The sequence below is a fragment of the Equus quagga genome, chromosome 1, assembly GCF_021613505.1.
Source record: "Equus quagga isolate Etosha38 chromosome 1, UCLA_HA_Equagga_1.0, whole genome shotgun sequence".
NCBI lineage: Eukaryota > Metazoa > Chordata > Mammalia > Perissodactyla > Equidae > Equus > Equus quagga.
Window position 1 is genome coordinate 139879235 of NC_060267.1, and position 24503 is coordinate 139903737.

Consider the following 24503-nt stretch of genomic DNA (forward strand, 5'->3'; position numbering starts at 1 on the left):
CCTTTTACGCAGGAAAGAAGGGGTTAGAGATCGCCAGGCACAGAACACTTGTTAGTGTATCCAGAGGGAAGGACAGACGGTCACGAGGAGGGGTGGTGGCAGAGAATTACTGAAAACCCCTTTGCAGGAAGACTCGGCCAGCGCCTCTTTGCCAGTGCGTGTAAGGGGTGGGTGCTGTGTGGCTACGAGCAGACAGCCAACAGCAGACGAGCACGATGCGGTCCAGGGCAGTTCCGCACAGCTCGTGAGGGGAGGACATGCCCTGGCTGCCACTTCCAAGGAATTCCACCTCACCTCCCACGCGCGTGAGGGTCTCCAAGGTGCCAGGCCGTCTACATCAGCACTTCCCACACGCTGACACCCTCCCATGGTCTGAGAGAACATTCCCTAACAAGCAATACTGTCTCTCTTCTCAGTTGAGACCTGTATCATTTTGAAAAACAAATTATACTTTGGAGGTGGGAGGGCAGGGGACATCTTTTAATGGACATTATACTTTACTGAATATTTCCCTGGTTTTATTTATAACTAACAAATAATTACAAGGATAAACACAATTTCTTAAGTGATCATAACCAAAGAAGATGATTTCAGAAGCTATTAATTTTCCTGCTTACTTATATTGTCTAATTTTTCTGTAATGATCAGGCAATGCTTTGCACGATTTTTAAAATTCTAAAATAAAAATGAACATCCTTTTCAAACAAAGTACAGGAATGACACCAACAGCAGTTAGAAAAGAATATGACATTTTATTTTCACTTATGAATGTACAGTACATGAATTCAGAAATAAAATCATTGCAGGGTCTGAAATATTGATACTTTAAGATCTAACATACAACATTAGTCCATTCACTGCAAAGCAGCCGCATCAGCAGTTCAGATTTGGTCTTTGTTGTAGTTGTTGAAATAAGTTCTTAATGTGAAATGCCCAGTAGCATCTGAGTAATACAATACAGCAGACATGACCTAAGTTTCAATATTTCATCTTTGGAACAAATTATGCTTATTTACATGTTAAGAACAGGTAGTTCTAATTACTTACCCTATTGTGAGTTTTAATGACTGGTTTTAAGCTACAGAGGGTTTTCCATCTATTATTTCGTTTGAAGTTTCTAAAAGCAACAACTCTTATTAATGTTTATAAAAGATAATGTTGAAAAAACAGTAATGTTGAAATAAAGGCGCTTTTAGAGATATTTAAGGACAACATATGGTATTACTATCGAAAAAAACTGTACATATTTTCAAGCACAACACCAATATTGTAGCAGTATTTAATTGAACTGTTTTAAAATAGTGGCAATTATACTACCTTACATACTTCTCTACTATTTAAACCTCATAATTACAATTTGAATATACAGTCCGACTTAGAACTATGCACAGCTTCTAAAGCATATTTCTCAGGTTTGTTTTTGCACATAAATTAAAGTTGAAGTTGGTCCTTGATTTGGAGAACTGTAACTACCTGGAAGCACTAAATTTCAGACACACTTACTGACAGCTAACAAAACCTTCACCGCACGAAGAGCATCAACAGAGCCACGCGGGGAAGAGCAGCTGCTGCCTCCAGGTGCAGTCCCAGATCCAGCACGGCCCCTCTCGGGGGTCTGCGGGCTCCAGGAACGACCCCTAAAGACGCCAAAACGTCTGGGAGGACGCAGCTGACCACCCAAGGGTGCGAAATTCCCACATGGGGCAATCCCTAAAACAGAGGCAGCTTTGGACCTTTAGCATAAGAGATAGGCTTTACATTCTTTGATTCCATTTATAGCTTTTAAAAAAGATAAAGTATATTTAACCTCTTCCTCACACTTCAACTGCTGGTCTGACTGCAGCAGTTCCAGCTGCCCCAACTCCTAAGGCCGCCCACACGGACCTTCAGAAGCACACCAGCTCCCATTCTCCTCCTCCCGAGCGTGAAGTCACAGACTTTCGTCAAACTTCTGGATGTCTGTAAAGACTTACATTTTATAAACAGAGTAGAGTTAGCTTAACATTAAACTTTTAAGAAAAGTCCAAAGATGTGTGGGAAAGTATGCTTGCTGACAGCGATTGCTTCTTCATCAACAATAACGAAACTGAGCTAGAAAAATAATTCTACTGTTTCAAATAATGAAAGAAGCTAGATTTTTTAAATATATTACTTATTCTGCAACCGTTGATTAAACTGACAATGAATAGATAGATTTCTTCCATTCTGTGAGATGAACTCAGGTTACACTTTAATTATAGAACAGCTTCAAATTATAAATATGACCATCCCAATAGTGAAGAGATCACCAAGACAGTAACATCAGATCAATTCTAAGTCATCACCCCACACAGCACAAAATGTGCTTTTGGATAAAGGCTTTAAGAAGACCTCAGGCTGATGTGGAAAGCGGGTCAGTAAAGACTCCAGTTCTGCATAATGGAATCTTCCAAGCCAAGCCGCTTTCCACAGACACAAATTCAGTCTATCTTTTCTTTCTGGACCAATTTAGGAGCATCAACAAAATCTTTGCCATTGTAAAGAATAATAAAAAATGTTCCAATGCTTGCAACTCCCCAGAAGAGCACATAGGCCAGTGTTTCTGTCCAAGTGTCACCTGTTGATATAAAAAAAGAGTTGATAAATAAAAGTCATTTTGTTGATACCAGATTCAATTTCAGCCATTGAGCACATCTTCACAACATTAAAGTTTACTAGCACATCTGTAGGAAAAATACAAGAACCTCTCAACTGAGATTCAAACCAGCAGTTCTCAAACTCTGGCTAGCATCAGAATCCTCTCCTGGGCTTGCTTGATAAAGCACCAAGTGCTGGGCCCAACCCCAGAGTTTCTGATTCAGCAAGTCTGGGGTGGGGCCCAAGAATGTGCATTTCTAACAAGTTCCCAGATAATGCTGAGGCTACTGGTCCAGAGGCCACACTCTGAGAACAACTTGACAACACTATTTCATGCTTTATCACACAAACAATAATTGCTACTTTTAGATTGTATACTTTAATATTATAAGAAACTATTACTAATAGTTTAGTTCACAGTCCTATCTATGACAGATATTAGCTACATAAAATACCTATACAAAAAACAACTTTGCAAAATATACATGCTTCAGAAAAGTTATGTATTAAAGTCAAGAGTATAAAACAAAACTCAATAATATATTTTAATAACACAGCACAGCTCTCCTGATAGGCATTTGTTTCAAAGTCTAGAGTTCATGAAGGTTAGCAGGCCAGTGGGAAAAGATCTATTTTGTTCTGCTCCTTGAATAGTTGAACCCAGTGTGGCTGCTCTCCTGCAACAGTACTGGCCTCAACTGCAGACAGGGAAAACGTGCAGAGGCCAAGAGGCAACAAGAGAGCGTGCTAGGAAAGACATCAGGTCTAGACTCTTTCCTAAGCAGCTGTCAGAGATCATGCTGCATTTATTTCCTATTCCTTTAAACACCAAAGTTGGGGCTAGAAATCAGACATTATCATATCTAAATATCACAAAGCTCATTATTTTACAATTAACTGATATGTTCCCATCCACAGCATCTAATCTCTTTCTACTCAAAAACACACCCAAATTTGCATAATTATTACTTTTCACAGCTCTGAGTTTTAAAATTCTTCTTGGGCAAAGAAGAGAGGCAGTTGCTCGCAAGCCTGCCCTGGGAAGCCCCCTAAAGGAATCGTCCATCTGTCAGGGCTGAGCTCTCTGTCTTGACGTTCCTGCCTCTCCAGAGGTTCTACAGGGAAATGTGAGTCTACAGTCAAGAAAACACAGAACAGGTCACAACAACAAAACTAACCAATTCAATAGTGGAGCGGCTCCCAGAAAACGGCATCCCCTGGGCAGTGTTTTAAAGAAAGAAGTCAGAGGATCTAGGGAGTGAAGAGACCAGCGTGGCCTCTGAGGAGTCATGAGAAGCACATGCTGGCTAGCCCTGTCCTCTTCTTTCCTGCCCCAGAGCTGCCACGGGACCCGCAGTCATGCCACACAGCAATTCCTGTACTCTGGAGCCCTCAGCTTGCTTTTGTACTGTGAGGTAAAAATGGTCCTAACGTTTTTAAAAAGTTGTTAACAAAACCAAACAAATAATGTGCAACAGAGGCTATATGTAGTTTGCAAAGTCTAAAATATTTATTACCTGGCTCTTTATAGAAAAAGTTTGCTACGCCCCTGCTCTAGAGTAACAATAGGATGGCTCCTTGCCCCCTGTCATGACAGTGTACAGTGCTGAACACCGAGGGGATGACAGACCTGAACAGTAGTGAGCCTCCCCTCAAGAAGCGGCAGAAGTAGTGTTGGGGTGTGGGGGTGGGGGGGTGGAATAAGAGTCTTTAATTCAGCAAGATTTTGCTGAGCGCTTACTATGTCCCAGACACAGGAGATAAAAAAGTGGGTAAGACACAGTCTCCGCCCTCAAAAAGCTGCTGATTCAGTGAGAAAGACAAATGAGTATGCAAATCATTACCACACACAGAGAAATACACACTGGGTATGTCGGGGATACCAAAGAAGTACACTGACTCTGAAAAAGAAACCCCTAGGTGTTCATGAGGTTACAAGAGGAAGTGCTATAGGTACAGGAAGTGCCCTGGAGATCAGGAACGGGGAGAGGACGTCTGTGTGGGAGAAGAAAGGGACACGTTGTGAGAGGGGAGGAGCTGCATGGTGCCCTGAGGATGGGTGGAATTCACACAGGCAGAGAAATGTCAGCCCAAGGAATTCAGGACAGAGGATGGAGAAAGGCGCCCCTCCCTCCACAGTGCCTAAGGCTGCCCCTCGAAAGCAGCACGACCAAGTCACAGACTCAAGCTCCCAGGGCTGGACGGTAAGTCACGGAGACACTTTAATCTTAAACGTTCACTAACTTAGGAACAGGAAAACAGAGAGAGAAAAAAGAAAACCAGTAAAGATCTTAATAGCTCAGGTCCTTAGGCAATTTTGCTCTCAATCTATTAAAATTTAATAAGTAACGTATCATTCTATTAATAACATTTATTTGTCCAAAAATAGGTGGTTGTTTAAGTAAACTGAAGATCTCATAAAAGGAATACTTTGCAGCCATTAAAAATAAAGAACATGGGAAAATGTTTATATTGCCCAGTAAAAAAAAGAGATTACAAAAAAATGTATAATATCTCACTTTTGAAAAAATCACACACACTTATAAAGATTAAAACATCAAAATGTTAAGAGTAGTTAGCTTATCTCTAGAAGACAGGATGAAAATATTTTCTTCTTTTTTGCCTAACTGTATTTTCTATAATTACTATGAATTACTTTGGTAATAAGAAAAAACATTTTTAAATCTTAAGTGAAGAAAAAGAATATTCATCAAGCTACCGGGTGTATTTTTTCCTCTTGTTACCTCTGGCTAACTTCTTCTGCTCACTATACTCATTAAATTTAATAGGGAAACGTCAAGTAGTGAGTAGACGCAAAAACTCAAGATGTTGTAGAAGAAAGTGCCACATTCTAAGAAATGAACGTAAGAAGTAAAATCAGAGCAGACTCACCAGCCATCAGCAGACAGATAATGCACATGGAAAAGGCGACCACCATGATAATGGGCAACTGGAAAAGAAAATGGGAAGAGAAACCATCGTTTAAGAAGGCTAATCAGTGGTTACAGAATCAGTTGTGCATGCTTTGCTTGAAAAAGAATAAAACTCTTCTGCAATCTAATACTTTTTGCAACAAAACATCACCCTTTAGGGGTTCAATCATGACTACCCAATCTTCAGATTGGTTAAGTGGTAAGAGCTGAAATAGCATGGCTGTGCTCCAAACCAAGGAGGGCTGAGTGTAGGGAGAGCACCCAGATGAGAACCCAAAACACTAAGCCCCACTTGCATTCCAGGACACTTTGCCCACTGGAACGAGACCCCAGAGAGGCTCCTGCAAAGTCTTATCAACAGAGGAGTCAAAAAGAAGAGAAGTGTCAAAAATATATTCGCCTTCCACGTTACAAGTTTGCCTCTAGCAATCCCGGAACGTAAGGGCAGTGGAGTCTTACTGAAATGAGAAACCTTCCATATTCCCATTGCTTTTGTGTTCACACATAAAAAGGATGTGTGAAAGAGAGTGAAGTGTGAAAGAAAACAAACCTCCAAAGTTACCTCACTCCTCTCCCTGAACGAGAGTCTCCTTGGGGAAACAAGTATTTATATTCCATTTAGAACAACATACAATGTTTTAAAATCAAGGGGAGTTGGCACCATCTATACCTTTAGACACGAGGATTTTAACAACTTGAAAAACATAAAGGTTTCTTACAGCCAGGAACTTCAAATCCCTTGGAACACTTAAAGGACTATGAGATTCTAATTCATCCACAGAATAGTTCCCAAGAAATAAGTCTATTGAATCCTAGAAAAGAAAGAGGAAAATTAATAACTCCCCAAACTAGAGGTGATTACATTACTGAGGAACAGTGCAAAGATACAGCCACCTAATGACCAAAAATTAGCATCAAATACAAACTTACTTGTCTAAATCCATCAGAAAAGTTGTTCTTGTAATACCGTATTAGTGAGTTCCATCCATCCATTATAAGTCCCAACTGAGTTCTCTTCCCAGTTCTGGTTAAAAGAGGTTAAGTCTTGAGTTACATCTTTGATATTGAATTCTCACACTGGTTTATGGCCAATAAGTATGTGCTATGAGGATAAGTGAGTTACAAAGATTTTTAAAACCATCTCTGAAAATATAAAGGAGACACTTCACAAAAGAAACCACTAGTAGATCCAAGAAACACATATTTTCTTCGTAAAATATTACCAAAGAAGGTACAAAGAAGAAAAACACTCAGTTTCAGTTGCAAAGACAAGAAATAAGAAGAGAAGCACATAGCCCACGTTAAGTGGTATGAAACAGCAAAAAGACTAGAAATCTTATTCTGCATCCAAGGCACCCATATAGCAGAAAAAGACCCAATCACATCTGTAACAAATGCAAAACATTCTAACCTCTCACTACCCAGTGTGGTCCTTGAAAGCAGCATCAGCACCACCTGGGCGCTTTTTGGAGCTGCAGACTCTCAGGCTCTGCCCCAGACCTGCTCGATCTGCCTGGGGTGAGTCAGGCGCACAGTACGTTTTGAGAAGAACAGAAGAGCTGTCGTTCTCTACCCTCACTGTGCGTCACAATCACCCAGGGAGACTAAAAACCCACCGGTGCCTGGGCCTCATCTCCCAGCAATCCAGACTTCACTGGTCTGAAATGATGCCCAGATGCTGGTGTTTGCTGTTACTGTTGCTGCTGAATGAAAGCTTCCCAAGTGATTCTGCCATGCACCACAACTGTGAACCACCGGTCTGGAATGCTATTTTGAAAGCATGGCTTGCCTGGTAAAGTCCGTCTTCAAGGCACCAGTCCCCGCGTACTGTTTGGCACAAGCATTTGCGTTGTCAGCCCAGGCTGTGAAAAAAGCAAAAATCAGCTGATAATGATTAAAATGACAACCAGCGATCTAAATACAAAATATTAATTTGTTTCAAAATTTGAGTAACTTTGCCCTTTTAAGAAATTACCTACCATTTTTGTAAATCTTCTCAAATTCATCTTGTTCTTCAAGCTTTTGTCCCACATGCAAAACTCCTAGTCTCTGGAATAAGAAGCACACCCATGTTGGTGTGTAAAATTTCAGCGCACGTGATTTAAGGCAAAAGAGCAGACAGCCCCCAAGTCGTACCCTGTGGTTCCCAGCTGCCGGCTGCAGGCAGGAGACCCGTTCTTGTATACAGGGGCTCCTAGCTCACCTCACCCTTCGCCCACCCAGGCCCGACTGCAAATCCTTCCTGAGGGCCCCCTTCCTGACAGCCCCTTCTCTCCCTTGAGCCCAGCACCCGAGGAACAGGTAGGTATGTCTGTACTCAGGGAGAGGGGCAGAGGGGAAGGAAAAGGGCAGAAGTGGAAGCTGCTGCAGGATTCCAGCCATGACTCCCTCCTCCCCTGCCACCCCCAAAGCCTCCACTGCCTTCAGCCCTCAACTACTTCACAGTTCAGCATCCCCAGACTTCCTCGCCCCCAAACTTACTCCCTATCCCGGGGCCCATTGAGAATAGGATGAATGCTACATATCTACCGCCACATAAGCTGTGTGTGTGCACAGCCCTTTGCATGTAATCTCAGAAGATTCCTGGGCATCTTCAATCACCCTATGGACCCCCCTTTGGGGTTCACTGATCAGATTAAGAACTCCTGCCTTGGCCTTTGTCTTAGACCCTCAATCCTCTCAGAACCATCATTTTCACTGCTCACCTCAGGTGATACCACACTCTCTCGACCTCAGAATGGGGCACTCCTACCCTCAGACACAGCACAGGATCCACTCTCAATGACCTTTGGCTGCGAAAAACTGTCCTCCTCGGAGGCAGAAAGGCACAACTGGAGTCCCCACACTAGCTGGCACTGATGCTAGAGAGGTTCCTGCCCAAAGACTCTCTGAAGGTTGGTTCAGTTTTATACTATATTTAGCATGTAAAACAGATACAGATTACAGAACCTACTTAAATAGGTTTTTGTTAATCAACAAACTTGGAAACAACCATTCCTAATAGTGTGTCTACTGAAAAATACACTAAAGTAAATCCAGCAGATTGACAAGGACACAGTACAATACAAACTGGAGAACGCTCACACAGGGAACATGCTTCAGCATGTGCCACTTTAGGATTCCAGGACAATTCATTCTAGAGGAGGTATTTCACCTCCATAATTCCTTCCTGGTACCATAAAATTGTCATAAACCACAGTGAATGCTTACTAATTATTTAGGCAGGAAACCACATGGGGTGCACTTTGTTTGCCTCTCACAACAAATGCCAATGTGCTCTGGAAATCTGGACTCTACATATTTTTAATTCCAAGGATAAACAGAAGAAAACATTTGTATCTATTTTTCTTAAGAGCACAACCTTAGTGTAAAGCAAAGCTGTGTCACAAACTTTTTACCTGGGAGTTAATAACCTTTGCCAGTAATAAAAGAGATGCAAGTTAAAACAACCTTGAGGTAGTACTTTGTACTACTAAGACAGAAAAAAAAGTCTTAAATAAAAATATCTAATGGGGCAAAACTTCAATGCAATGGATTGACTTATCACCACTGGCTGGTGTCAGTGTAAACTGGTATGACTCTCTCGGAAAGTAAATATATATTCTCTTTAATCCCATAATTCTACTTTCAGGAATTAACCCAAAGGAAATAATTCAAGCTAATAATTCTAATATATAACGATATATTCTCTATAGCGTTATTTATAAGCCAAAAACATAGCAACCTACATGGCTTAGTAAATTATAACACAACAATGCAACTCTTAAATACTATAATTATGGGGCTGGCCCAGTGGCACAGCAGTTAGGTTCGCATGTTCCACTTTGGCGGCCTGGAGTTTGCCGGTTCAGATCCCGGGTGCGAACCTAGCACCACTTGTCAAGCCATGCTGTGGTAGGCATCCCATGTATAAAGTAGAGGAAGATGGGCACGGATGTTAGCTCAGGGCCAGAGTTCCTCAGCAAAAAAAGAAGAGGATGGGTGGCAGATGTTAGCTCAGGGCTAATCGTCCTCAAAAACAAAACAAAACAAAAAACTATGATTATGTATAATGCTAAAGGAAAATGGCAAAATTAAAAACTGTGCATACATGTACTGACCATGGCTATGGAAAAGGAGGACACCCATGGACGGCAAGACACAAAAACAAAGACTTGGGTTAGAGAAGGGGGAATCTGAATGTTTTTGGTTATTGGTTTTTAAGGTGAAGGTTCTTTAACTTTTGTTACACTGTTTGTTTAATATAAAAAAAGAAGAATTTGTACCTGAAGCTGGGCCTGAAGCGAACGACGAGCTAACAGACTCTGGATCACGTTGGTTCTATCTAGACAATCCATGCAATTGCTGCGGAACACGCCTTCCTGGTTTGTCACCACCTTGCCAACAGGGTCCACTAGAAAATAACTAAAACATATTTGTTTAAACACTCTCATACCAAACTCATTCAAATCTACTAAGAACATTCCTCTTACAACAGAGGTCTTGTATCAGTAACATTATGAAAACCGGCAAATTAAAAGATCAGACAGGAGGGGCTGGCCCCGTGGCCAAGTGGTTAAGTTCGTGCGCTCCACTTTGGCGTCCCAAGGTTCGGATCCTGGGCACAGACATGGCATCGCTCATTAGGCCATGTTGAGGCGGCGTCCCACATGCCACAACTAGAAGGACCCACAACTAAAATATACAACTATGTACTGGGGGGATTTGGGGAGAAAAAAAAGAAGAAGATGATTGGCAACAGTTGTTAGCTCAGGTGCCAATCTTTAAAAAAAAAAAGTCAGCTAGGAAATGTACGGTCCAAGTATATTTGATTACCATAGGTCAAAAAAGAAGTGTGGGAGGCAAGACAGCCCCCCATCCAAAAACAACTATAGCATCAGAGGTCACCTGACCCAAGAGACATGAAAAAGCAGAGGTTAGGATTGTTCTAAGCGTTGCTATGGACAAGAGTCATGTTTCCCTAAGGCCAGAAGAGGACTTCCTTTGAAATAATTATTCCACCTATGTCCCAAATATCAGGATTCCTCCAAGCACAGTCCCTGAACTACCTGTATCAGAACTCCCTGAGCTTTCTGTTACAAATGAGGATGGCTGGCTTTGAGATAAACTGAGAACACTGTGAAGCAAGTGTTGGATATTGTGCAGTAAAAATATTTTTAAATCCTTTCTTAAAATGGGTAACATATGCAAATAATACAAAACTTATAAGGTACAATAGGGTATTATTTGAAAACTCAGTTTCCCTTTCTTCCCTTAACCACCCAGATGTTTGCACTGGAGCCAATCATCATTACCAGTTCCCACGTTTCCTTCAGTTTTAACCATCTCCTCAGATAATTCTATGAACACGAAAATCTGACAACACACAGAGTGGCAGTGAAGAGCATGGAATCTGGCAACAAACAATTGGTTTGCTAGCCTCAGCTCCTTAGGCAACTTACCAGCTGCATAACTTTAAATAATTAACCTAACTTCTCAGAGCTTGTTTTTTCATCCACAAAGTAGAGGTGACAGCACCACACTCAGGCTGCTCTAAGCTTTAACTGAGATAACGCATAATACACATAAAGTACTTGGAAGAGAGTATGGGACAGAACATACACAGTGAACACTAGATAATATTAATTTTATTGCAGTTATTCCCCAAAATCAAAAAAAAGGGAGGAAATGCAATAGATTTCACCAAAGGCTAAATAAACATCATGACCTTAAAATAAGGGCCAAAAAAATGTGTTAAGACTAAAAATCTCTATGAGGTTTGTGCAGAATTGGTGACGTTCATTTAGAGTTGGTATTTATACACGTGTGTGCATGAATGCATGTGGGTGTTGGCCCCCCATTAATATTTATAAAATAAGTAGTAGATAATTTATAAATATCATTTCTTACACTATACAATAAGTCTATGAGGTAGGTATTATTACCATCCCTACTTTACAAATGGAGAAACCAAGGTTTGAAGATAACTAGCCTGCCCCTGGGTCACATGGTTAATAAGAGACAAAAGGAGATTTCAAAATGAGATGTGTCAGACCCCCAAAGCCCAGATTCTTTCCACTTCCCCAAAAACTCTTGGGAAAAAATGTCCAGATAGGTCATCTGAAAGTCACTGGTGAAAGCTCTACTTTCCCTGTGGAACACAATGAGAGGCAACAGACACAGATTCCGGTGTCAGTCCTTCCTTCTGACACACTTGTGTGGCAGCAATTAACGGGTGAACCCAAGGAACCAAGCCCTCCGACAGTGTGCCAGGCCCAGCCAATGATGATACAGGTCAAGCCCCTTCACTAGCTATGTTCAGGACAAAACCTCAGAGAAAAACAAAGCAGATTTAACTAACAGTAGCTGATTACTTAATATGTATAAAAACATATTTTACAAAACTGAGCAAATGTCTATAGGAGAAGTTTTACTATGTTACTATGTAACTAAAATTAAAAAGTGCATTTGGCTTGCCAGAGTTATGACCACACACAGGGGGAACACAATGATAGAATAGTTTATAGACTCCTTCATAGACTCCTTCTTCTGGCTTTAAAATAAGTAAGACTGACATACGCATAGAGTACAGTAAACCTGTGAACCAATACGGTAGATAAGTAAACACACAGAGAAAGCACCGTAAAGATATCCAGATCCTGTGATCCATTAATCCTGCTCTCAAGAATTTATTTTAGGAACTTTTTTAAAAGAAGTAATAATATATACACCCAGTGATTCACTGCAGCACTTTGATGGTCAGGAGAAAAAAGGAAACAAACCGGATGGTCACTGTGAAGGAGAGCACTTAATTGAAACTCTACTATATCACAACGAATACAGAAAAGCCATTACCCACCATCATTACAAAGACTAGGTAGGCTAATGAGAAAATATCTGTTTAGTGAAAACAACTGAATATAAAACAGTAGCAAACCAACTTCAATTATGTAAAACTTTGTAAACGTGTAGAAGATAATTCATAAAAATATGAAAATACCTGGCCTTGGATAGCTATTAAGAATTTTTAAATATTTTAAAATTACTAAGTCTCATCTTTCCAATAAAAAAACACTTTAAAAATAATAGTATAAAATGTGCTGTCAACCCAATGAACTGTACTTGTAAGTCTGCTAGATAACGAATAAATATGATTAATATACACACATACCTCTTCCCTCGACCTCCATAAGGAAATAATATAGCTTACCTTAATTCATCTTGTGTTTCTGCTACTTGATCCAATAAAATACTTAGTCGATCCCATCTCATATTTTTACATTCCTTATGGAAGTCAAAGGCAACATATCTACGAAAAGAAAAGACTTTCAGAAACTGACCAGATTATTCATTTTCCTTCTATTAATATGTTCATAAGCTGATTTTTCCTGTTTATATCAGAGCATACATATTTCTTGGGAACACCGGAGCGTCCTTCACTCTGAATTTACCACTACACACACCCTCTCCTCTTCACGTGTTGTTCTAGAAGCCCTCAGACGGGAGTAGAGAAGAGGCCCAGCAAAATGCTAGAGAAGTGAGCTCAGGTACAGCAGTTAGGTATGAATATAAAGCAGCCTTGTCCAATTGACTATCTAGCATGTATTTACTCTTTACTCCTATGTGCCAAGAACAGGGTCCCTTTTCATTGTTTTTCAAATCAGTTAAAATGTCCAAAATGGTGAAACTTGATTCAGTCCAAGGAGGATTAGATTGAGTGTCTGTTGTGTACTAAGGGTTGTGAGAAGAACAGAGGTAGGATGGTCCCCCTCTGGTTAGTTACTGTCCATCCTGACAAAAAATTCCCTGTCTATCTATAGACACTGCACATACACGTGGCAGAAAAATTTTGTTGGTCAATCTGTAATGGGTTGTTTTCAGTTATCTAATATTTCAGAGGCACAAATCCCCAAGTTAGAACACATCTAACAATGAAGATGTCCTATCATGAGTTGAAAAATGTTGCGTCTTAAGAGGGGAAAAGAAATCATGAACGAATTCCTGAAAGTCAAGGAAGGAAGGAAGAATACGGAGAACCTGAGCATCACGGATACATGAAGACTGTCATATATTCCACTCCTGCCCAACTTCCTACTCAGGGATCAAGTCAAGTGGGAGGACTGGAAGGACATTACACTCTCGTCTAGAGAGTAAAATTCAGATGAGGCGTCTGCTCTCGTGTGACTCCCTTGGCTCCAAAACACTGAAGGGGCATCAACAGAGTGTGGGCTTCTAAGCAGGCTGAGAGGGGCTCCTACCACCTCAGTGACTATCTCAGGTGAGAATGGTGTCCTAAGAAGTCAGGACAAAAACAGCGGTTAGCCAATGGAGAGGCTGGATGTTGCGGGGACTGGGAGTAGGGGAAGCATTTTCGAAGACAGCGCCAGTAAAAGCGGCCGTGCGGCAGCTATTTCCGCAGTGCTCTGACCAGAACAGCTCTCGACTTGTCTCAAGAATTTAAGTAGCTCACTAGCACCTAAATATGCACTTGGATTCTTAAGCTTATATCCTTCTAAAATCACATTTCTTTCTTCTAAGAATGAGCTAGTTATATTTTGATGATAAACGAATTTAAATGTGTTATTTTACTTCTGAACGCCGGCCCAGCAGGTCTACTTCTTCCAAAGTTCAAGAAAGAAACCCTTAGAAGCAGACCACCTTGTACATCTTATTTTTTCATCCAGTTTCCAAAACAGTGACTTTCCATTGCGAACGTGTCCCACCATTCCTCAGAAGTGCAACCAAGTGATTTTTCTCTTTCTGGTCATTCACCAATCCATCAACTTTATTTAATTCACTCAGAGTAACAATGGTTAAAAAACCAAAAAAGTGAATCAGTCCAAAGGATATCTGAAAGACGACAATAAATCTACCATTTGATTTCACTTTAACCAACAGACTGATTTTTTTCCCCCCTGCCAGAATATATATTAAGTAAAAAAGTATTCAAATACACTTTTTAACACGCTCCTCTGTCTGGGGTCTTTAGTGCTCACGGAAGGGAAATAACACTAGCTCTGGGGTGTTCACGCCCTGGCAGTAGGTGCCCCCCAAGTCCCCTGGAACACAAAGGGCACACCTTTAGACTCTGACTTACGCCTCAAGTTCTCGAAGTTAACTGCTGCTGCAAACTTGAGACAACCTGGAGGCAAGCACACCTAAGGAAACCCTCAGGGGCAGAGGGTCACAGGGGTGTACAGAGAAGCCAGCAAACTTCCTCCAGAATATACACACCAGACTCCAAACCCAGGCATTCTGATTTTTCGGTCTGAGGTATATTCTAAGTAAGCTCCTCTGAGGATTCTGAGGCACACCCTGCTTAGGAATCCGTTCTCCGAGTCCTCCAAAGTGTGTGTGGGCAGGTTCCACTGTGCGAAGGTGGAAATGTTCATGAAGTGTGCATCAGAGGAATTTGCCAGAGCTTTTGAGCTGGACAAAAAGAGACTTAAATTCCTCCTCAAAGGTTCATTATAATCATCCTATTTGTTGTGTACGTTTAAAATTGTCCATAGGTTAAAAAAATTTCTCCCAAAATAACCCAGTACCACTTCTTTAGAAAGTTTTCCCCCAATGCCTGTGGCCACTTCCTACCACAGTAAACCCCAACCTCCTGCCCCAGTTTCCCGCTGCAGAAAGCTCCAAATGGGCTGACTCATTACCTTGCACCTTTCCACAGGGCCACTGTTGATATTTTAGACACCCCTCTTCTGACAAGGCTATACAGAACTTACAACTGTTGCCTGGTGACCACAGGACAGGCAAAGCTGCTCCAGACAAGGCCACCAGGCAACATTAAATTGCTCCAGCTCATGTGGTGATTGGGACCACAGACACTACACCAAACAATCAAGAGGAACTGAAACGTGTGACCTAATGGCCAGAGCGACACAAAGCCTCAAGGAGGAGGTTTTAATCAAGGACTAAACCTTGACAAAATTTGAATTAAAACTGACTGTTCAGAAGTTATTCTGCAATATAAATTATGCCAGAGAAAATTTCAAGCCAACAAAATCATGTTTTGATCTAGTACTGAAATGAACAAACAAGCTGATGTATAATGCCTAGCTAGATCTACGAACTCATGTATGCATCTAAGTGCACATCTGATCTGAAAAGACCTGCAGATTCCCAGTGACATACCTGATCATTCCACTTGCCAAGGAAGACACCATTGTTGCAAAGGCCTGTTCAAGTGGCTTCTCTGAGCCCTTCTGGTTAACCTGTGAAAAATTAAAAACACCAGAGCTTTCTTCTAAGTTTATTTAAAAGGTGAGAGTGACATCAGTAAAATGGCAGACCAGGAAGCTCCAAGCTCTTGTTCCCTTACAAAAACATCAAGAAAACCAGAAGCTGTCTGAACCAATTCTGTAGAAGCTCTGGAAAACAATCAAAGGTTTACAGCAACCAAGCAAATGCCCAACCAAGAAGAAGCCATCTTCAAAACCGTAGGGCAGAGTTGCAGCATTTTTACTTGCCCTCACTCCCCTCCCTCCCAGCACAGTGCCCTCTTAGTCTCAAGCAGCGGCAACCTGGTTCAGTTCCCCTCCTCAAACCAGAGGGAACAGACTAGACCTTATTTGCAAATTACTGTGTATGTTTTGTTCTGACCTGAAGGACTGACTCATTTGTCTCTATTTTGCATAACTCTGAACACAGGCAGGAAAAGTGGTGGACACTGCTCGTAAAAGCCCCAACAAGACTACAAACCAACAGATGTGTAGAGCAAGAGATTCCAGGTGCAGACATAAACCAGACCATCTAAAGCCTGCAGAAGTGGGGTGATCAGGGAAATCAGGACATTCAAAAGCAGAAACGTGTAAGGAAGATTTCAGAAAGCCTTGTGCATACCCAGGCAAGACGCATGCTCAGAAAAGTCCTGAGAAGAACTTAAGTCTTCACCTCAGGCTGATGCCTGGGGGTTGCTTTCTTTTGTTTTTTTCTTTGTTTCAGTTCCTGGCATTCAAGAAAATCTGTCAAAACATTAGCTGAACACGAGCTAAGAGAACAGACACTTTAGTGAGCATGCACAACAAGGAATAGCTTGGAAAAGTCTCAAAACAAATGGATTACTACGGCCTTCAACAAGCAAAACAAACAGAAAAAACAGCAAACCCCTGGGAAAGCAGAATCTGACTTTCAGAGTTACCATATTATAACCATCCAATGCCCAATTTTGAACAAAAAATCACAAAGCATACAATACCAAAAAATGGGGAAAACAAGGCTTATTCAAGAGAAAAGGATAAATGGACAGAAACCATCGCTGCAGAAGGCTTATTAGAAAACGGTTTTAAAACAATTGTCTTTAGCCCAGCCCTGGTGGCCTAGTGGTTAAGTTTGGCACACTCTGCTTTGGTAGTCCAGGTTCAGTCCCCAGGTACGGACCTGCACCACTTGCCTGTCAGTGGCCATGTTGTGGTGGCAGCTCACATACAAAAAGAGGAACACTGGCAGCAGATGTTAGCTCAGAGTGAATCTTCCTCAGCAAAAAAGAAACAAAAATAAAAAGTAAACCAAGTGTCTTAAATGTGCTCAGAGCTAAAGGAAAACACAGAGAACTGAAGGAAATCAGGAAAAGAGTCTATGAACAAAATGAGAATATCAACAAAGAAACAGAAATTGTGCAAAGAACCAAATAGTAAGTCTGGAGCTGAAAAGTACAAAACAGAAATTAAAAATTCACTAGAGTAGTTTAAAAGCACACTTGAGCACGAAGAATGAATCAGTAAACTTGAAGATAGGACAAATGATATATAGGCACATCTTGTGTTATTACGCTTCACAGACAGATACTGTATTCTTTACAAATTGAAGGCTTGTGGCAACCCTGTGTCAAGCAAGTCTATCGGCGCCATTTTTCCAACAGTGTTTACTCACTTTGTGTCTCTGTGTCACATTTTGGTAATTCTCACAATATTTCAAACTTTTTCATTATTATTGCTTGTGGTGATCTGTGATCAGTGATCTGTGATGTTACTATTGTAATTGTTTTGGGGTGCCACGAATTGTGCCCATATAAAATGGCATACAATAAATAAATGTGTGTGTTCTGACTGCTCCACTGACCAGTCATTCCACATCTTTCTCCCTCTACTCGGGCCTCCTTATTCCCCAAGACACAACAATATTGAAAGTAGGCCAATAAGTAATCCCACAGTGGCCTCTAAGTGTTCAAGTGAAAGGAAGAGTCTCAAGTCTCTCATTCTAAAACAAAAGCTAGAAATGATTAAGTTTAGTGAGGAAGGCACGTCAAAAGCTGACACAGGCTGAAAGCTAGGCCTCTTGCACCAAACAGTTGGCCAAGCTGTGAATGCAAAGGGAAAGTCTTGAAGGAAATTAAAAGTGCTACGCCAGTGAACACATGAATGATAAGAAAGCAAAACAGCTTCAGTGCTGATATGGAGAAAGTTCTAGTAGTCTAGATAGAAGATCAAACAAGCCATAACATTCCCTTAAGCCAAAGCCTAATCCAGAGCAAGGCCCTAAGTCTCTTCAATTCTATGAAGGCTCAGAGGTGAGGAAGCTGCAGAAGAAAAGTGTGAAACTAGCAGAGGTTGGTTCAGGGGGTTAAGGAAAGGAGGGTCTCCATAACATAAAAATGCACAGTGAAGCAGCAAGTGCTAATGTAAAAGCTGCAGTAAGATATCCAGAAGATCTAGCTAAGATAATTAATGAAGGTGGCTACACTAAACAACAGATTTTCAATGTACCCAAAACAGCCTTCTATTGGAAGAACACGCCATCTAGGACTCTCATACCTAGAGAGGAGTCAATGCCTGGCTTCAAAGCTTCAAAGGACAGGCAGACCCTCTTGTTAGGGGCTAATGAAGCTGGCAACTTTAAGTTGAAATCAAAGCTCATTTACCATTCCAAAAATCTTAGGGCCCTTAAGAATAATGCTAAATCTACTCTGCCTGTGCTCTATAAATGGAACAGCAAAGCCTGGATGACAGCACATCTGTTTACAACATGGTTTACTAAATATTTTAAGCCCACTGTTAAGATCTACTGCTCAGAAAAAAGACTCCTTTCAAAATATTACTGCTCATTGACAATGCACCGGGCCACCTAAGAGCTCTAATGGAGATGGACAATGAGGTTAATGTTGTTTTCATGCCTGTTAACACAACATCCATTCTGCAGCCCATGGAGTAATTCAAGGAGTAATCAAGGAGTAATTTTGACTTTTAAGTCTTATGATTTAAGAAATACATTTCATGAGGCTATAGGTGCCATAGACAGTGATTCCTCTGATGGATCTGGGCAAAGTAAACTGAAAACTTTCTGGAAAGGATTCAGCATTCTCGATGCCATTAAAAACATTGATGATTCATGGAAAGGGGTCAGAATGTCAACATTAACAGGAGTTTGGAAGAAGCAGATTCCAACCCATAGGGATGACTTTGATGGATTCAAGACTTTAGTGGAGGAAGTAACTGCAGATGTAATAGAAATAGCAAGAATACTCAAATTAGAAGCGGAGCCTGAAGACGTGACTGAACCGCCACGATCTCATGATAGAACTTTAACAGATGAGGAGTTGCTTCTTATGGATGAGCAAAGAAAGTGGTTTCTTGACATGCAATCTACTCCTGGTGAAGACTATTGAAATGACAACAAAGGATTTAGAATATTACATAAACTTAGTTGATAAAGCAGCAGCAGGATATGAGAGGACTGACTTCAATTTTGAAAGAAGTTTTACTGTGGGTAAAATGCTATCAAACAGCATCGCACGCTACAGAGAAATCATTCCTGAAAAGAAGAGTCAAGTGGTATGGCAAACTTCACTCTTGCCTTATTTTAAGAAATTGCCACAGCCATCCCAACCTTCAGCAACCACCACCCTGATCAGTCAGCAGTTATCAACACTGAGGCAAGACCTTTCACCAGCAAGAAGATCACGACTTGCTGAAGGCTCATATGATGGTTAGCATTTTTTAGCAATAAAGTATTTTTTATTAAAGTATGTACATTTTTTTAGACAATGCTATTGCACACTTAATAGACTACAGTATAATGTAAACATAACTTTTATATACACTGGGAAACCAAAAACTTAGTGTGACTCATTTTCTTGTGATATTTGCTTTATTGTGGTGGTCTAGACCCAAATCCACAATATCTCCAAGGCATGCCTGTGATCAAGTCTGAGGAGGGGAAAGAAAACAAACGAAGAAAAGTGAGCAGAACCTGGGGGACTTCTGGGACCATCAAATACTCATTTTAAGAATCTCAGAAGGCAACACAGAAGGGGGCAGAGAGATTATTTAAAAAAAAAGGTCCCCAAACTCCCCAAATTTGATAAAAGACATAAATCTTCAAACCCAAGAAGCACACTAACCTCCAAGTAGAATAAACCCAAAAAAACACACACCAAACACATTATGATCAAACTACTGAAAGACAAAGACAAGAGAGGATATTGAAAGTAGCAAGAGAGAAGAGACTCTCATGTGCAAAGGGCTCTCAATAGATTATATGCCAATTTCTCTTCAGAAACCTTGGAGGCCAGAAGGCAATGGGATGATATATTTAAAGTGCTGAAAGAAAAGAACTGTCAACCAAGAAGTCTGTGTCTGACAAAACCAGCCTTCAAAAACGAGAAATTAAGACATTCTTAGATAAACAAAAGCTAAAGGAGTTCATTATCACAAGACCTACCCTAAAAGAAATGCTAAAAGGAGCCTTTTGGGTTGAGATTTCAGGATGCTACAAAGTAACTCAAAGCCACATGAAGATATTCAGATCTCAAGTAAAGGCAAATTGAAGGGCATATATAAAAGGCAGCATTATTGTAGTCATGGTCTGTAACTCCACTTTTTATTTTCTACAGGACTTAAAAGTCAAATGCATAAAAAAAATATAAATCTATGTTATTGGGAAAAAATGTATAAAGATGTAATTTGTGGTATCACTAACATAAAGGGGAGGGACAAAGCTTTATAAGAGTAGAATTTTTGTATCAACTGAAGTTAAGTTGGTATCAATTAAAATTAGATATTATAACTTTAGGATGTTATATGTGATCCTCATGGTAACCACAAAGAAAATATCTGTAGAATATATGCAAAAGGAAATGAGAAGGTAATCAAAATGTGTCACTACAAAAACATCAACTAAACACAAAAGAAAATACAAATGGAAGAAATGAGGGACAAAATGCTATAAGATGTACTGAAAACAAACAGCAATATGGCAGAAATAACTCTTTATAAATCAGAAATTACTTTAAAAATGAATGGATTAACTCTCCAATCAAAAGGCAAAGATTGGCAGAATGGATTAAAAAAACACGACCCAACCATATGCTATATAAGACATCCACCTTAGATCTAAAGACACAAACAGGCTGAAAGTAAAAGGATGGAAAAAGATATCCATGCAAATAGTAATCAAAAGAGAGCTAGGGTGGCTATATTGGGATCAGACAAAAAAGACTTTAAGTCAAAAACTGTTATAAGGACATTATATATTGATAACAGAGTCAATTCACCAAAAAGATATAACAATTAAGATAGATATGTGCCAAATATCAGAGCCCCAAATATATGAAGCAACACTGAAAGAACTGAAGGGAGAAATAGACAATTCTACAATAATACTTGGAGACATCAACAGCTCACTTTCAATAATGGATAGAACAACTAAACAAAAGATCAGAAAGAAAACAGAATCTGAGCACCAAAAACTAGTCAGGCCTAACAGATAGAACACTCTACCCAACAACAGCAGAATATACATTTTTCTCAAGTGTGCATGGACAGTCTCCAGGACAGATTACATGTTAGGAGACAAAATAAGTCTTAACAAATTTTAAGTAACAGAAGCCATACAAAGTATCTTTTCTGATCACAATGGAATGAAGCTAACAATCAATAAGAGAAGGAAAACTAGAAATTTCACAAATATGTAGAAATTAAACAACATATTCAAACAACCACTGAGTTAAGGAAGAAATCACAAAAGAAATTAGAAAATGTCTTGAGACAAATGTAAACAAAAACACAATATACCAAAGCCTATGACATAAAGCAAAAGCAGTGCTCAGGGAAATTTATAGCTATAAACATATACATTAAAAGATAAAACCTTAAATCAATGATTTCACATTACACTTAAGGAACCAGAGAAAGAAGAGCAAATGAAACTCAAAGCTAGCAAAGGGAAGGAAATAATAAAAGACCGGAGCAAAGATAAATAGAATAAAGAATAAAAGAAGAATAGAGAAGGGGGCTGGCCCAGTGGCACAGCAGTTAAGTTCGCATGTTCTGCTTCTTGGCGACCCAGGGTTCGCCGGTTTGGATTCCAGGTGTGGACATGGAACCGCTTGGCAAAAGCCATGCTGTGGTAGGTGTCCCACGTATAAAGTAGAGGAAGATGGGCATGGATGTGAGCTCGGGGCCAGTCTTCCTCAGCAAAAGGAGAAGGATTAGCAGGAGTTAGCTCAGGGCTAATCTTCCTCAAAAATCAATAAAACCAAAAGTTGGTTCTTTGGAAAGAGCAACAAAACTGACAAACTTTTAGCTATAATGACTGAGCAAAAAAGAGAGAAGACTCAAATTAGTAAAATCAGGAATTACAGTGGAGACATTACTACTGACTTTGGAGAAATAAAACGTATTATAAGAGAATACTATGAATATCTGTAAGTCAACGATTTGGATAAATGAGATGAAATGGACAATTTCCTAGGAACACACAATGTACGAAAACTGAATCATGAAAAAACAGAAAATCTGAATAGACCCTATAAATAATAAAGAGATCGAATCCGTAACAAAGCAAAGCCCTGAACCAGATGGCTTCACTGTGATGATGGTTCACAAATTTTCTAACAAAAATGCAAAGAATTAACATCAATCCTCCTCAAACTCTTTCAAAAATTGAAGAAGAGGGAAGGCTTTCTAACTCATTCTATGAGGTCAGTATTACCCTGATATCAAAACCAGACAAAGACACTACAAAAAAAGAAAACTAAAGATCAATATCTCTTATGAGTATTGATGATTTGAAAAATCTCCAACAAAATACTAGCTGAATTCAGGAGCTTTTTTTTTTTTTTTTTTTGAGGAAGATGAGCCCTGAGCTAACATCTGCTGCCAATCCTCCTCTTTTTGCTGAGGAAGACTGGCCCTGAGCTAACATCCATGCCTATCTTCCTCCACTTTATATGTGGGATGCCTACCACAGCATGGCTTGCCAAGTCGTGCCATGTCCACACCCAGGATCCAAACTGGCGAACCCCAGGCCACGGAAGCGGAAGGTGCGAACTTAACTGCTGTGCCACCGGGCCGGCCCCTCAAGAGCATATTAAAATAATTATACAACAAGACCAAGTGGGATTTATTCTCAAAATGCAAGGATGGTTCAACATACAAAAATTAATACATGTAACACACAACATTAATAGACTAAAGGAAAAAAAAACCCATATAATCATCCTGATCGATCCAGAAAGAGCATTTGACAAAATCCTTCTTGATAAAAAACTCAAATCAATAATCTAGAAACAGAAGGAAACTTCCTCAACATGATAAAGGTCATATATGAAAAACCCATAGCTAACATCATACTTAATGGTGAAAGACTGAAAGCTTTTTCCCTAAGATCATGAACAAGACATGATGCCCATTTTTGACACTTCATTTCAACACAGTACTGGAAATCCTAGGCATAGCAATTAGGTACGAAAAAGAAACAAAAGGCATCCAAATTGGAAGGGAAGCAGTAAAATTATGTTTGCTGATGACATGATCTTATATGTAGAAAACCCTAAAGATCCCATGAACACCTGTTAGAGATAATAAATGAATTCAGCAAGTTGCAGCATACAAAATCAATACATGACAATCAGTTGCACTTCTATACACTAACAATGAACAATCCAATAAATTTAACCAAGGAAGGGAAAAACTACTGAAAACAATAAACCATTTCTGAAAGAAATTAAAGAAAACATAAATAAGACATATGGAAAGACATACGTATTCATGGACTTAAAGGTTTAACACTGTTACGATGACAAGACTACCCAAAGTGATCTACACTTTCAACGCAATCCCTATTTAAATCCCAATGGCATTTTTTTGGAAAAATAGAAAAACCCACCCTAAAATTCATATGGAAGCTCGAGCAACCGCAAATAGCCAAAACAATCTTAAAACAGAAGAACAGTGTTGGAAGTCTCACATTTGATGATTCTAAAACTTACGACACAAAGCCACAGTAATCAAAACAGCGTCATCCTGGCATAAGAACAGACATAAAGACCAATGGAATGAAGAGCCCAGAAATAAACTCTTGCATATATGTTCAATTGACTTTTGACAAGGGTGTCAAAATCATTCAATGGGGAAAACATAGTCTTTTCAACAAACGGTAATGGGCAAATTGGATATCTACATGCAAAAGAATGAAGTTGGACCCATCCCTTACACCATACACAAAAATTAACTCAAAATGGATCAAAAACCTAAGATCGAAAACTATAAAACTCTTAGAGGAAAACATAGGAGAAATTCCTCACAGCATTGGTTTGGTGATGATTTCTTGAATACGACAGCAAGAAGACAGGCAACAAAGGAAAAGATAAAATGGATTTCGTCAAAATAAAAAAAACTTTTGTACATCAATGGACATTATGAAAAGACAACTCAAAAATGGGAGAAAATATTTGCAAAGTATATATCTGATAAGAGATTAATTCCAGAAAGTATAAAGAGCTACTATAATTCAACAACAGAAACAACAAAAAACCTAATTAAAAATGGGCAAAATACTTGAGTAGATATTTCTCCAAAGATATACACATGGCCAATAAGCACATGAAAAGATGCTCAATATCACTAGTCATTAGAGAAATGCAAATCAAAACCACAATGAGCCACCCATAAGGATGGCTACAATCAAAAAACAAAACAAATACAGAAAATAACAAGTATTGGCAAGGATGTGGAGAACTGGAACCCTGAT

The 24503-nt window shown here is 39.8% G+C and overlaps 1 protein-coding gene across 1 annotated transcript in view; it reads right to left on the reverse strand.

The window, feature by feature from the left end:
• Window positions 1-732: 732 nt before the first annotated feature.
• The window catches only part of SACM1L (SAC1 like phosphatidylinositide phosphatase), a 60965-nt gene continuing 37194 nt past the window's right edge, over window positions 733-24503 (reverse strand). Inside the window, exons 12-20 of the mRNA XM_046666048.1 lie at window positions 15669-15748; window positions 12739-12837; window positions 9815-9953; window positions 7529-7598; window positions 7339-7411; window positions 6480-6573; window positions 6269-6361; window positions 5509-5566; window positions 733-2596 (exon numbers count right to left, since the gene is read on the reverse strand). Coding sequence (XP_046522004.1) covers window positions 2460-2596; window positions 5509-5566; window positions 6269-6361; window positions 6480-6573; window positions 7339-7411; window positions 7529-7598; window positions 9815-9953; window positions 12739-12837; window positions 15669-15748 — 843 coding nt within the window. The 3' untranslated portion in view covers window positions 733-2459. The remainder of the gene's footprint in view (window positions 2597-5508; window positions 5567-6268; window positions 6362-6479; window positions 6574-7338; window positions 7412-7528; window positions 7599-9814; window positions 9954-12738; window positions 12838-15668; window positions 15749-24503) is intronic.